We start from the raw sequence: 14358 nt of genomic DNA on the forward strand, positions 1-14358 counted from the left end.
CCATCTCGTTGCCAACTTTTCATCTTACAAGGACACCAACTCAAATATGCAAAGAATTGTAATACCTCTAATTAGCAGCTGCATGTCTACGTGCTGAAAGAAGGAAGTTCAGCAACAGTTCTCTGTTTCTGTAAGGCCCCCCTTTTACTGGGGGGGGTGGTGTGGAGGTGAGAGAGAGGCGTGGACAGATGGGAAGAGTTAGCTGTACATTATTTTTATGTACCAATAGGGAATTACATAACCAGAATTCGGGGATGGACTTTCTTGGGACAAAGGAAGAATTGCTCTGTATAAAAAACACGTGTATTCTAGGTAAAGGCAGAGAGATTCACTTACTTATGCTACGGGGAACTGCTAGCCCCCTGCTAAGCATATGGGTGCAAATTCTTCTCTCCATTGCATATTCTGAACTGACAATACATTTTTTAGATATATCTTTGCTGCTGTAATACTTATAGTTTTTATACTAACAATAAACAAATATTGTCTGTTTTGGAAGATACAATGCCGTCTTGTAGTTATTCCAATGAGGTAAACAAAGCAGCCTTTTATCTCAGGAGATTCTGGGGTCTCAAGCAGAGGCTACTTGCTAGGAGACAATGGTGGTCCTTAATCAAGGAGAGAATTGTTAATATGCCACCTTTTCAAACTGACAGCATTGCTGGAAGTTATTACGGATTCCCTGCGGGAGTTAAATCTGGAAGCTCTGCAGATCTCAGCCACACAGTGCTCTATTATGAGCAGCACTAAGACTCAGTCTGCATTTTTTCCATTGCATCCATAACTGGAGATCTTCTCATGCAGTCAAGCATTATAAATACAATACAGACTTAAAGATCTCAATCTGTATACTTTGGAGGAAAGGCAGGAGAGGGAAGATATGATAGAGATATTTAAATACCTACATAATATAAATGTGCATGAGTCGAGTATTAAGATGATGATCTTGACTGTGGTTTGTTATCAGATGGGTATGTTGCTGGTTTATTTTCATAAAAAATTAAATAGCATTCTTATAAAATTTATTTGGCTGGGTAAAACTCCTAGAGTTGCTTTGGTATCTTTACAAAGACCAATTTCAGAGGGAGGGGTAAATTTTCCCAATTTTTATAAGTATCATCAATCCTATATTTTGCGCCAGGGTATGTATTGGGTCCTCCCAGAGCTCATGGAAAAACTCCCAGATTGGATGTGGTTAGAATGGCAACTCATGTCTCCAATGCGCCTTTGTCATGTGCTCAGTATCAAAATGCCTAGGTACAGTAAAGATAATAAAATATTAGCTGATAGATGGAAAACATTGCGTTATGTAAGTAATTTAACAACTATTCCAATTTGCAAATCTACAAATCATAGTAACATAGTAACATAGTAGATGATGGCAAATAAAGACCCGAATGGTCCATCCAGTCTGCCCAACCTGATTCAATTTAAATTTTTTTTTTTTTTTTTTTCTTCTTAGCTATTTCTGGGCGAGAATCCAAAGCTTTACCCGGTACTGTGCTTGGGTTCCAACTGCCGAAATCTCTGTTAAGACTTACTCCAGCCCATTTACACCCTCCCAGCCATTGAAGCCCTCCCCTGCCAATCCTCCTCCAAACGGCCATGCACAGACACAGACCGTACAAGTCTGCCCAGTAACTGGCCTAGTTCAATATTTAATATTATTTTCTGATTCTAAATCTTCTGTGTTCATCCCACGCTTCTTTGAACTCAGTCACAGTTTTACTCCACCACCTCTCTCGGGAGCGCATTCCAGGCATCCACCACCCTCTCCGTAAAGTAGAATTTCCTAACATTGCCCCTGAATCTACCACCCCTCAACCTCAAATTATGTCCTCTGGTTTTACCATTTTCCTTTCTCTGGAAAAGATTTTGTTCTACATTAATACCCTTTAAGTATTTGAACGTCTGAATCATATCTCCCCTGTCTCTCCTTTCCTCTAGGGTATACATATTCAGGGCTTCCAGTCTCTCCTCATACGTCTTCTGGCGCAAGCCTCCTATCATTTTTGTCGCCCTCCTCTGGACCGCCTCAAGTCTTCTTACGTCTTTCGCCAGATACGGTCTCCAAAACTGAACACAATACTCCAAGTGGGGGCCTCACCAATGACCTGTACAGGGGCATCAACACCTTCTTCCTTCTACTGACTACGCCTCTCTTTATACAGCCCAGAATCCTTCTGGCAGCAGCCACTGCCTTGTCACACTGTTTTTTTGCCTTTAGATCTTCGGACACTATCACCCCAAGGTCCCTCTCCCCGTCCGTGCATATCAGCTTCTCTCCTCCCAGCATATACGGTTCCTTCCTATTATTAATCCCCAAATGCATTACTCTGCATTTTTTTGCATTGAATTTTAGTTGCCAGGCATTAGACCATTCCTCTAACTTTTGCAGATCCTTTTTCATATTTTCCACTCCCTCTTCGGTGTCTACTCTGTTACAAATCTTGGTATCATCTGCAAAAAGGCACACTTTTCCTTCTAACCCTTCAGCAATGTCACTTACATACATATTGAACAGGATTGGCCCCAGCACCGAACCCTGAGGGACTCCACTAGTCACCTTTCCTTCCTTCGAGCGACTTCCATTAACCACCACCCTCTGGCGTCTGTCCAACAGCCAGTTTCTGACCCAGTTCACCACTTTGGGTCCTAACTTCAGCCCTTCAAGTTTGTTCAACAGCCTCCTATGAGGAACTGTATCAAAGGCTTTGCTGAAATCCAAGTAAATTACATCTAGCATATGTCCTTGATCCAGCTCTCTGGTCACCCAATCAAAAAATTCAATCAGGTTCGTTTGGCACGATTTACCTTTTGTAAAGCCATGTTGCCTTGGATCCTGTAACCCATTAGATTCAAGGAAGTACACTATCCTTTCTTTCAGCAACATTTCCATTATTTTTCCAACAACTGAAGTGAGGCTCACCGGCCTGTAGTTTCCTGCTTCATCCCTGTGACCACTTTTATGAAAAGGGACCACATCCGCTCTCCTCCAATCCCCAGGAATCACTCCCGTCTCCAGAGATTTGTTGAACAAGTCTTTAATAGGACTCGCCAGATCCTCTCTGAGCTCCCTTAGTATCCTGGGATGGATCCCGAATGGTCCCATCGCTTTGTCCACCTTCAGTTTTTCAAGTTGCTCATAAACACCCTCCTCCGTGAACGGCGCAGAATCTACTCCATTTTCTCGTGTAACTTTGCCAGACAATCTCGGTCCTTCTCCAGGATTTTCTTCTGTGAACACAGAACAGAAGTATTTGTTTAGCACATTTGCTTTCTCCTCATCACTCTCCACATATTTGTTCCCAGCATCTTTTAGCCTAGCAATTCCATTTTTTATTTTCCTCCTTTCAATAATATATCTGAAAAAATTTTTATCTCCCTTTTTTACATTTTTAGCCATTTGTTCTTCCGCCTGTGCCTTCGCCAAACGTATCTCTCTCTTGGCTTCTTTCAGTTTCACCCTGTAGTCCTTTCTGCTCTCCTCTTCTTGGGTTTTTTTATATTTCATGAACACCAACTCTTTCGCCTTTATTTTCTCAGCCACTAGGTTGGAGAACCATATCGGCTTCCTTTTTCTCTTGTTTTTATTGATTTTCTTCACATAAAGGTCCGTAGCCATTTTTATCGCTCCTTTCAGCTTAGACCACTGTCTTTCCACTTCTCTTATGTCCTCCCATCCTAACAGCTCTTTCTTCAGGTACTTTCCCATTGCATTAAAGTCCGTACGTTTGAAATCTAGGACTTTAAGTATCGTGCGGCCGCTCTCCACTTTAGCCGTTATATCAAACCAAACCGTTTGATGATCGCTACTACCCAAGTGAGCACCCACTCGAACATTAGAGATACTCTCTCCATTTGTGAGGACCAGATCCAATATCGCTTTTTCCCTTGTGGGTTCCGTCACCATTTGTCTGAGCAGAGCCTCTTGAAAGGCATCCACAATCTCCCTACTTCTTTCCGATTCCGCAGACGGAACATTCCAGTCCGCATCCGGCAGGTTGAAATCTCCCAACAGCAGAACCTCTTCTTTCCTTCCAAACTTTTGGATATCCACAATCAGATCCTTATCAATTTGCTGCGATTGAGTCGGAGGTCTGTAGACTACACCCACGTAGATAGAAGTTCCATCTTCTCTTTTCAGAGCAATCCATATCGCTTCTTCCTCTCCCCAGGTCCCTTGCATTTCGGTCACTTGGATATTGATCTTTACATAGAGAGCTACTCCTCCACCTTTATGACCATCTCTGTCCTTCCTAAAAAGATTATATCCCGGTATGTTTGCATCCCATCCATGTGATTCACTGAACCATGTCTCTGTGATAGCAACAATATCTAGATCTGCCTCTAATATCAGGGCTTGCAGATCATGAACTTTGTTGCTTAGACTGCGAGCATTTGTGGTCATCGCTTTCCAGCTATTTTTCAGCGATAATCTCCTTTTTCGTATGGATTTTTGTGTCGTTTCACTTTCCGTTGCAATACTAAGAAATGAGTTGCTGATATTGCTTATGTTGCAGCCTTTACTACTATCACATCTTTTCTTTTGCCGGGGGTGGTCTCTATAATTGTGCTTCGTACATACACCACCCCCACCTTCTAGTTTAAATGCCTAGAAAAATATTGTCTAAATTTCTCTGCAAGGTTTCTTTTTCCTGCTGTAGTAATATGTAGCCCATCAGTGCAATATAGCTTCTTGTCCTTCCATGTATTTCCCCATCCTCCTATGTACCTGAAGCCTTCTTGATGACACCAGGCTCTGAGCCATCTATTACAGTCCTCTGTGTTTTTCACTCTTTGCTCTCCTTTTCCATATGCAGGCAGTATTTCAGAAAAAGCTAAAGTCTTTACAAAAGGTTTCACGCCCTCACCAAGCTCCCGAAAAGCTTTCTGTGCTGCAAGTGTGGAGTTGTTGGCCAGGTCATTTGTTCCCAGATGAATAACAACATCAGTGTTAAAATCCTTAGTTTCTTCCTTAATTATAGTCAGTATTTGCCTGGAACTCCTGGTAGCTGAGGATCCTGGAAGACATTTCACTATTTTGGTCTCCTCGCCCTGTCTTCCAAGGTTAATGCCTCTGATGATGGAATCCCCCAACAGTAATAGTTTTCTGTTTTTGGCTTTTTTATTTATACTTAGGGTGCGCTTGTTCTCTTGAGTTTCCTTCATTGGTTCCAGTCCCACCTCCCTTCTGTTTTCCTGAGTATCGCAGTGCACTAGTGGAGCGAAGGAATTCTGTAGAGGTAATATTAGTGAAGGTGGATGTTTCTGTGTTATATGTCGCAGTCTTCCTGAGCCTACTGTGACCCATTTATTCCTGGGCTGTTTTATTCTTTGAGGTAGAGGTGGTAAGTTGGTATGATTTTGTGGAGTGATGGAAGCTGCTTTAATTGTATTCAATTCCTGTTTAAGTTTGCAGAGCTCCTCCTTAATACTGGCAAGTTGAAGACAGATGGGGCAAGCCTTAAGCCTCCAAATAGTATGTCTTGGAATTAAAGCACCACAGTGATTGCATAGAATAAAGGTCATCTTGATTGGTTGTGAAGTCCTGATTATATGGGTCTCTATATATGAATAGTGGTCCCTGGGGTTGGTGGGACTATAAGTAAGACTACTAGTAAGGCAGAAATATAGGCTCTATACCACCTAAAACACAGTATTTTAAACAAAACTGCAGGTTCTATCAGTGCTACCCTAAAACACAGGATTTATAACAGGATTTTCCCTACTTTAGTCACCCTGAGCCACAGGCACCAGAAATATAGGCTCTATACCACCTAAAACACAGTATTTTAAACAAAACTGCAGGTTCTATCAGTGCTACCCTAAAACACAGGATTTATAACAGGATTTTCCCTACTTTAGTCACCCTGAGCCACAGGCACCAGAAATATAGGCTCTATACCACCTAAAACACAGTATTTTAAACAAAACTGCAGGTTCTATCAGTGCTACCCTAAAACACAGGATTTATAACAGGATTTTCCCTACTTTAGTCACCCTGAGCCACAGGCACCAGAAATATAGGCTCTATACCACCTAAAACACAGTATTTTAAACAAAACTGCAGGTTCTATCAGTGCTACCCTAAAACACAGGATTTATAACAGGATTTTCCCTACTTTAGTCACCCTGAGCCACAGGCACCAGAAATATAGGCTCTATACCACCTAAAACACAGTATTTTAAACAAAAATGCAGGTTCTATCAGTGCTACCCTAAAACACAGGATTTATAACAGGATTTTCCCTACTTTAGTCACCCTGAGCCACAGGCACCAGAAATATAGGCTCTATACCACCTAAAACACAGTATTTTAAACAAAACTGCAGGTTCTATCAGTGCTACCCTAAAACACAGGATTTATAACAGGATTTTCCCTACTTTAGTCACCCTGAGCCACAGGCACCAGAAATATAGGCTCTATACCACCTAAAACACAGTATTTTAAACAAAAATGCAGGAAGAGGAAATAAGATTTAACAGAGGAAAGAGAAGGATTTATTTTTTGTGCTTTTTTATATTTTTTTTAGTAAGAAACAGGGAGGAGAAGAGAAATTAAGCAGATATAATGCTGAAAACCAGTGAAAAGAGCAGAATATGAAATGCTGAGTAACTTAGCTTTTAGATGTTCACAGGGCAGCCTTGTTTCAGCACTAAACTCCAAGATTCAAATTGGCAGAGAAAAGGTCGCCTGGAAGCATTGGATGAGAGCAGGAATACGTTTATTGGATGATGTTATCTCTAATGGTAAACTGCTTGAGTTTTCACAGTTGCAATATAAATATGGCCTTCATAAATCAGAATGTTTTAGATGGTTGCAATTAAAGCAGGCCATTCAGGCTGGGTTCCCTGAATGGAAAAATCTTAAAGATCAATATAGTATGGAGTTCTTATGCTTTCAGGCGGACTTCTTGGGTCACCAGGCTGCCCAGTGGTATAAATTATTATCTGGACTTCTTAAAAAGAAACCAACACTGGTCTGAAAGACATTTGGAGCATTTAGATCAAGCATCAAATTTCTGCATCTCAATGGACACAAATTTGGACTTGGAGGATGAGATGTACAGTGTCAGCATCTATGAGACAAACATGGTTTTTTTCTGTTGCATAGAGCATTATGGACCCCTGTTCGGTTACAAAAATTGGACAGCTCTAAGTCTAATAAATGTTGGCACTGTCATCTTGAAGCACGGACTTTAGATCATTTGTTATTCTACTGTCCATTTATTATGACATTTTGGAAATCAACTTGGGACCAAATTAATTGTTTATTAGACAACCCAGCTAACTCCGCCCACCCCTGACATCACCAGCCAAACTCCCCCCATAAAAGGGGACGAGCCAACAGCAGAGAGTTCACAGTGCAAGGCCAGCCGAAGGGAGACTGAAGGAACTGTGCCTAGTCCTGAGCACATGGTAGCAGAGTTCTGAGCACATGGCAGAACAGTGAGCGGAGAGTGTGCTAGCAGGAAGAAGCAGAGAGAGGAGCAGAGAAGGCGGTGCTAGCAGGGGAAGAGACGAGAGCTAACTCCGCCCACCCCTGACATCACCAGCCAAACTCCCCCCATAAAAGGGGACGAGCCAACGGCGCGCAGCCGTTCGGAGCGCGGCGAAGGCGAGCGGCAAAGGCGCTCGCCTTAGCGAGAGCGCCTTTGCGAAGAGCCTTAAGAAGAGCCAAACTACATAAGACAACGATACCTTAGGGCAACAAGCGGACCTCTCAAACACACTATCCCTTCACCCTAATCGTACAGGCTCTCATACTAACTCACAGACAGCAACCCTCTCAGACATCTCAAACTCTCAGTCTCTCAGACACCCTTATCTTTCAAGCACTAGATACCCCAATCTTCCAACTCTCAGACACCCTAACTTTCAAAATCTCACACCTGCTCACAGACAGATTTTTCTAATTTTCCTAATTCTCTTCCTTACTGACAGGCAGACCTCAATTACAACTCAGCAATGGCAGGGAGGACAAGAAGCGTGAAATCTACAATCAAGACCAGTATTCCAGTCGCTATGGGGATCCAGGAAGCGACCACGAACTGCGTGCAGAAGGAGGAAGACCCAGGACGGTGGACAGAGGTTTCTGTGCAGACCGAGACCATCCCCCAGCGCTACACTACAGTCTCTACACAGACAGAGGAGGCTGCGCAGCTGGATGGAGATCTCATGCAGGAACTAAGGAGCCTCAGGGAGGAGGTGATACGCCTGAGAAGCATCCGAGAGGACGAGGCCTACATCGACGGAGTCGTCCAGGAGCTGTCCCAAATCACCGAGCAGGCCCATGACAAGTCCATCCTCGAGATACCCAAATCATCAGCTTTGAAACCAACAATTGGGATACAGGAAATGGCTAGCGGCACTGACTCCTGGCAGCTGGTGACCTCCTCCATGGGCAAACATAGGAGACCCCCCCCTTTTTCAATCTCTTCATCTTCTCCTTCTTCTTACAAGCAGGGCAGCTATACATCAACCCCTCAACTCGCCCTGCGGAACAGATTCCAGATTCTTCAGGAAGGAACTGCCGATGAGGAACAGGAGCAGGAACAGGAGCAGGCCCAACACACAGCTCCATCTCCAGGGACAACTGACCGACTCCCCCCAAAGAAGCGCAGAGTAATAGTCATCGGGGATTCCATGCTGAGGGGCACCAAGGGACCAATTTGCAGACCGGATATGCAATCTAGGGAGGTCTGCTGTCTGCCTGGAGCCAGGATACGAGATGTCACCGCCAGTCTGGATAGACTACTCACGCCCCGAGACCACTTTCCTTTGCTTCTTGTCCACATAGGAACCAACGACACTGCCAGGAACACACCGGAGACCATCACCAGAGATTTTGGAGTACTGGGTGAGAGGCTGGAGCGGACAGGAGCGCAGGTGGTTTTCTCATCGATCCTCCCAGTTAGAGGCAAGGGAAGAGCCAGAGATGAACGTATCCTGAGGACGAACGAGTGGCTACAGGGATGGTGCCGGGATATGAACTTCGGATTCCTAAACCATGGGGAAGCGCTACAAGGACTTCAGGGACCAGACGGATTCCATCTGACCAGTAGGGGTAAGAACGTCTTCCAGCACAGACTAGCCCGCCTGCTTCACAGGGCTTTAAACTAGGTAAGTCGGGGGAGGGTACCAATTCACATATTAGTGCAGAAAGGAATTATCCTGATGAGGTGAGTTGAAACTCCGCTTCCATGTCCAAGGTAAGTACCCACATTGCAAACAGTTCTTTGGGAGTCACACCGACTCGGGTAGGATACGCCTCACAGGGACTTAGCAAACACAAGATATGGAGGGCCATGTATGTCTTCGCACACAGTTTAGGTAACAAAATTCTAGAATTGGAGGCTGAAATAAGGAATGCCGATCTAGATGTGGTGGAAATATCTGAAACTTGGTTCACGGACTCACATGGGTGGGATATGGCTATACCGGGCTACAATCTACTTCGTCAGGACAGAGAGGGCAGGTTAGGAGGGGGGGAGTAGCTCTATACATTAAAGAGGACATCAAAACCACCAGGATCACAGATGTCAAGTACACCAGGGAGTCCCTCTGGGTAAACCTGGCAAGAGGCAGAGAAAAATGCCTGTATCTAGGTGTGGTATACAGACCCCCAAGACAACTGGAAGACATGGACGCAGAATTAATTGAAGACATAGAGAATATCACTCTACGAGGAGAAGCTGTACTGCTAGGGGACTTCAATATGCCTGATGCAGACTGGAACTCATTTTCAGCGACAACCAGCAGTAGCAGGAGGCTCTTAACCTCCATAAAGGGAGCACGTCTCAAACAAATGGTAACGGAGCCCACTAGGGCCCAGGCGATCCTCGACCTGGTACTCACCAACGGGGAAAGCGTTTCAGAGGTCTCAGTAGGAGATACGCTAGCCTCCAGCGACCACAATATAGTATGGTTCAACCTTAGGAAAGGCTTCCCTAGATCAAACACGAAAACAAAGGTACTCAATTTCCGGGGCACAGACTTCGCACGCATGGGAGATTTCGTCCATCAGATGCTGCAGGACCAAGCGGAGACCGATGATGTAGAAGCTAAGTGGTTAACACTGAAATCAACCATACATGAAGCAACTAGCCGCTTCATAAAATCAGTAAATAAACGACAAAGAAACAATAAACCCCAATGGTTCACCGCGGAGATCTCGCACCTCATTAAGGAGAAGAAAAAAGCGTTTCTCTCCTACAAGCGCACGGAGAAAAGAGAGGCAAAAGTAGAATATAGGACCAGGTCTACAGCGGTCAAAATGGCAGTTAGGGAGGCAAAACTTCGAGTGGAAGAAATTCTGGCAAAAAACATTAAAAAGGGGGACAAATCCTTCTTCAGGTATATTAGTGACAGAAAAAGGAACACAGGCGGGATAGTACGCCTTAGAAGACCGGACGGAAGTTACGTGGAAGCAGATTCCGATAAAGCCGAACTACTGAATGAATACTTCTGCTCAGTCTTCACCTGTGAGGCACCGGGACACGGTCCGCAGTTGAAGGCAACACAAAGCACAGAAGACCCATTTCAGAATTTTGAGTTCACACCAGGTGAAGTTTACAGTGAACTGGCAAGACTCAAGGTGAACAAAGCCATGGGACCAGACAATTTGCACCCAAGAGTGCTCAGAGAATTGAGCGATGTCCTGGCGAAACCGTTGGCTGAGCTATTCAATCTCTCCCTAAGTAAGGGGAAAGTTCCCCTGGACTGGAAATTAGCTAATGTCGTTCCTCTGCATAAAAAGGGTTGCAGGGCAGAGGCTGTGAATTATAGACCGGTGAGTCTCACATCAATAGTGTGCAAACTCATGGAAACACTAATTAAAAGCAAATTGGACACGATCTTGAATGAAGGGAATCTTCGGGATCCTAGTCAGCATGGATTCACCAAGGGTAGGTCCTGCCAATCCAATCTCATCAGCTTCTTTGACTGGGTAACAAGAAAGTTGGACTTGGGAGAATGTTTGGACGTCGTGTACCTGGACTTCAGTAAAGCTTTTGACAGTGTCTCACACCGCAGGCTGCTAAGCAAGATGGAATCGATGGGGTTAGGAGAGACACTAACTGCATGGGTCAATGATTGGCTGAGTGGCAGACTTCAGAGGGTGGTGGTTAATGGTACCCTCTCTAAAACATCGGAGGTGACCAGTGGAGTGCCGCAGGGCTCGGTCCTGGGTCCACTCCTTTTCAACATATTCATAGGGGATCTGACTCAAGGGCTTCAAGGTAAAATAACACTATTCGCCGATGACGCCAAACTATGTAATATAGTAAGTAAATGCAGTTTACAGAATTATATGGCGCAGGACCTGCTTACATTGGAAAGTTGGTCCTCAACCTGGCAGCTAGGCTTCAATGCTAAGAAATGTAAGGTCATGCACCTCGGAAGAGGAAATCCATGCAGGACGTACTTCTTGAACGGAGAAACTTTAACTAGGACTTCAGCAGAACGAGATTTAGGAGTAATCATCAGTGCAGACATGAAAACTGCCAATCAAGTGGAGAAGGCTTCATCTAAGGCAAGGCAGATATTGGGTTGTATCAATAGAAGTTTCGTCAGCCGAAAGCCTGAAGTCATAATGCCGTTGTACAGGGCCATGGTGAGACCTCATCTGGAGTACTGTGTGCAATTCTGGAGGCCACATTACAGTAAAGATGTGCGCAGAATTGAATCGGTTCAACGGACGGCCACCAGGATGATCTCGGGGCTCAAGGGTCTCTCGTACGAAGAGAGACTGAACAAATTGCAGCTCTACACTCTTGAGGAACGTAGGGAGAGGGGAGAGGGGAGACATGATCGAAACATTTAAGTACCTCACGGGACGTGTCGAAGTGGAAGATGATATTTTCTTTCTCAAGGGACCCTCGGCCACAAGAGGGCACCCGCTCAAACTCAGGGGCAGAAAATTTCATGGCGACACCAGAAAGTATTTCTTCACAGAGAGAGTGGTTGATCATTGGAACAAGCTTCCAGTGCAGGTGATCGAGGCAGACAGCGTGCCAGACTTTAAGAATAAATGGGATACCCATGTGGGATCCCTACGAGGGTAAAGATAAGGAAATTGGGTCATTAGGGCATAGACAGGGGGTGGGTAAGCAGAGTGGGCAGACTTGATGGGCTGTAGCCCTTTTCTGCCGTCATCTTCTATGTTTCTATATTATCATATGATACTGTGCTGTTTGGTATGGCAATGAGAGCAAAAAGTCAGATTTCAAATAATAACAAATTTTTACTTATAATGACTGGGGATGCCATTCAACAAATTACTTATAATTGGAAGAACTAGAGTAGACTAAATTATAATTTTTGGTGGAATTCCCTATGTCACATATATAAAATGGTCAGATTTATTGCAATACAGCGAGGGTGTTTTAGGAAATTTCAAGATGTGTGGGAGCCATTAACAAAATATTGTACTGATTAGATGGCATTTTTCCCCTTAATTTTACAGGTTCAATTGTGAGGGGGTAGGGGGGATAATTTTATTATTATATATTGTACAATGTATTTGATTATATAATAGAAAGGGGTGGGAAGGGTGGAAGATAATAGCATATTATTTGTACTATTGATGATTATTAAGTGAAAAAATATTTCTCTGTAACTTCGAGTGAAAAATTGATCCACTTGTACCCGTTCTAATCCACTCAAGATTTTGTAGACTTCAATCATATCTCCCCTCAGCCGTCTCTTTTCCAAGCTGAAGATTCCTAGTCTTTCCTCATATGAGAGGAGTTCCATCCCCTTTATCATCTTGGATTTTCTTCTTTGAACCTTTTCTAGCGCCTCTGTATCTTTTTTGAGATAAAGAAACCAGAATTTTGAGGTGTCCCAGATCTTTTCAATCTTTCTGTAAATCTTTAAAAACTTTTCTATTTGCTAAACATTTTGAAAATTTATCCTCTTGTATTGTAGCTTATTTTTTAACTTATTGTTAACCGCATCGAGCTTCCTCTGGTTGAAGACCCGTTAAGTTTTAGTTTAGTTTAGAATTGAACGTTACAAATGCAAATGCAATTGAGAATATGCAGACTCCATAAATGTTAGTGCTGGTTACACTCAGATAGGTGGCTTGTGTTTTATATGATATGTTTTGATTAACATTGTTCATTTACTTATTACAGAGCAGAACAGAAGTGTCTTGTCAGGGAAGTTCCCGCTACTCCTCCTTTTTATTTTTCCTGTTATAATGGTTATTGAATGCTTTGGTATAAACTGAAGAGCGGCAGTATAACCCACTGAGGAAGGAGGCAGAGCTGAAGAAAAAGTATTGATTCCTTCTGCAACAGCTCACGATTTGGAGTACTTGAACCCACTTGTCAAGACTCATATGCTGTGTTAACAGAAAGAAGATTATCGAGTTAGGTACCTAATTTTCCCTTATAAAGTACTGCTTTTTTCCAGCGCCAAATTCTGAATGACATTTACTTAGTTTAGCCCTAAATGTCTTTACACTTCCTTATTATACAACCCTAAAGCTAGGTGTCACTGCTGCTGTTTCCCGAATTCTGCAGCCTGTGAACCATTTTTCTTTCTCTTGCGTCTGCAGGATTTGACTCTGGCCTGCCTGGGCTGAAATGCACCGTCCAGGAACTTGATGAAGTGCTGCTTAAGGATATCGGCCATAAAGTACATCTGGATGGACGGTAAGAGAAAAGGCAAATGCCAACTCCAGACTATGTTCCTTCTCTCTTGTTGCTCCATACGCCTGGAACAAACTGCCAGAGTCATTATATCAAGCTCCATCACTGGCAATACTCAATTCCACTTCTTCAAGGTTGCTTTTAACTCCTAGTGTGACCAGTTTGCTCATTCCATAAGGGAGACTATTTGACCAGTCCTGGTTTTAAAATTACATCCCAAAGCAGTGTAGGATTTGTAATGATTCTATCCATTGAAATCAGTACTGCAGGTCCCCTAATGCACCAGGATAAGGTTGGTAGAAATCCAGGACTGGCCAAAAAGTCTCCTTTCTGGAAAGGGTAACCTGGTCACCTTATCCTAACCCAACTCGCTTGTAAAAGCACTCATGCCTGCCTGAGAAACTCTTTAACCCCCCACTACATGTCCTGTTTGTCTGTTGACTAGATTGTAAGCTCTACTGAGCAGGGACCGTCTCTTGAATTTATTTATTTAAAAAATGTCTATACCGTTTAAAACTAAGTGGTTTACATGAATTACATACATTAATTATAAAAGAACATAATAAAACAAACAAGCAATCGAAAAACATATCTGCAGAATAGCAGCAAAAGCTTGAATAAAAAGATCATGAATAATTCTTCAGCTAAACCAGAGAAAATTACTGACTAGAAAAAATATCTACAAACAATTGTGTCT

The 14358-nt window shown here is 43.4% G+C and overlaps 1 protein-coding gene across 1 annotated transcript in view; it reads left to right on the plus strand.

The window, feature by feature from the left end:
- The window catches only part of IQANK1 (IQ motif and ankyrin repeat containing 1), a 105200-nt gene that overhangs the window by 77502 nt on the left and 13340 nt on the right, over window positions 1–14358 (plus strand). The window contains exon 11 of the mRNA XM_033933108.1: window positions 13568–13664. Coding sequence (XP_033788999.1) covers window positions 13568–13664 — 97 coding nt within the window. The remainder of the gene's footprint in view (window positions 1–13567; window positions 13665–14358) is intronic.

Source organism: Geotrypetes seraphini, chromosome 2 (assembly GCF_902459505.1).
Source record: "Geotrypetes seraphini chromosome 2, aGeoSer1.1, whole genome shotgun sequence".
Lineage (NCBI taxonomy): Eukaryota > Metazoa > Chordata > Amphibia > Gymnophiona > Dermophiidae > Geotrypetes > Geotrypetes seraphini.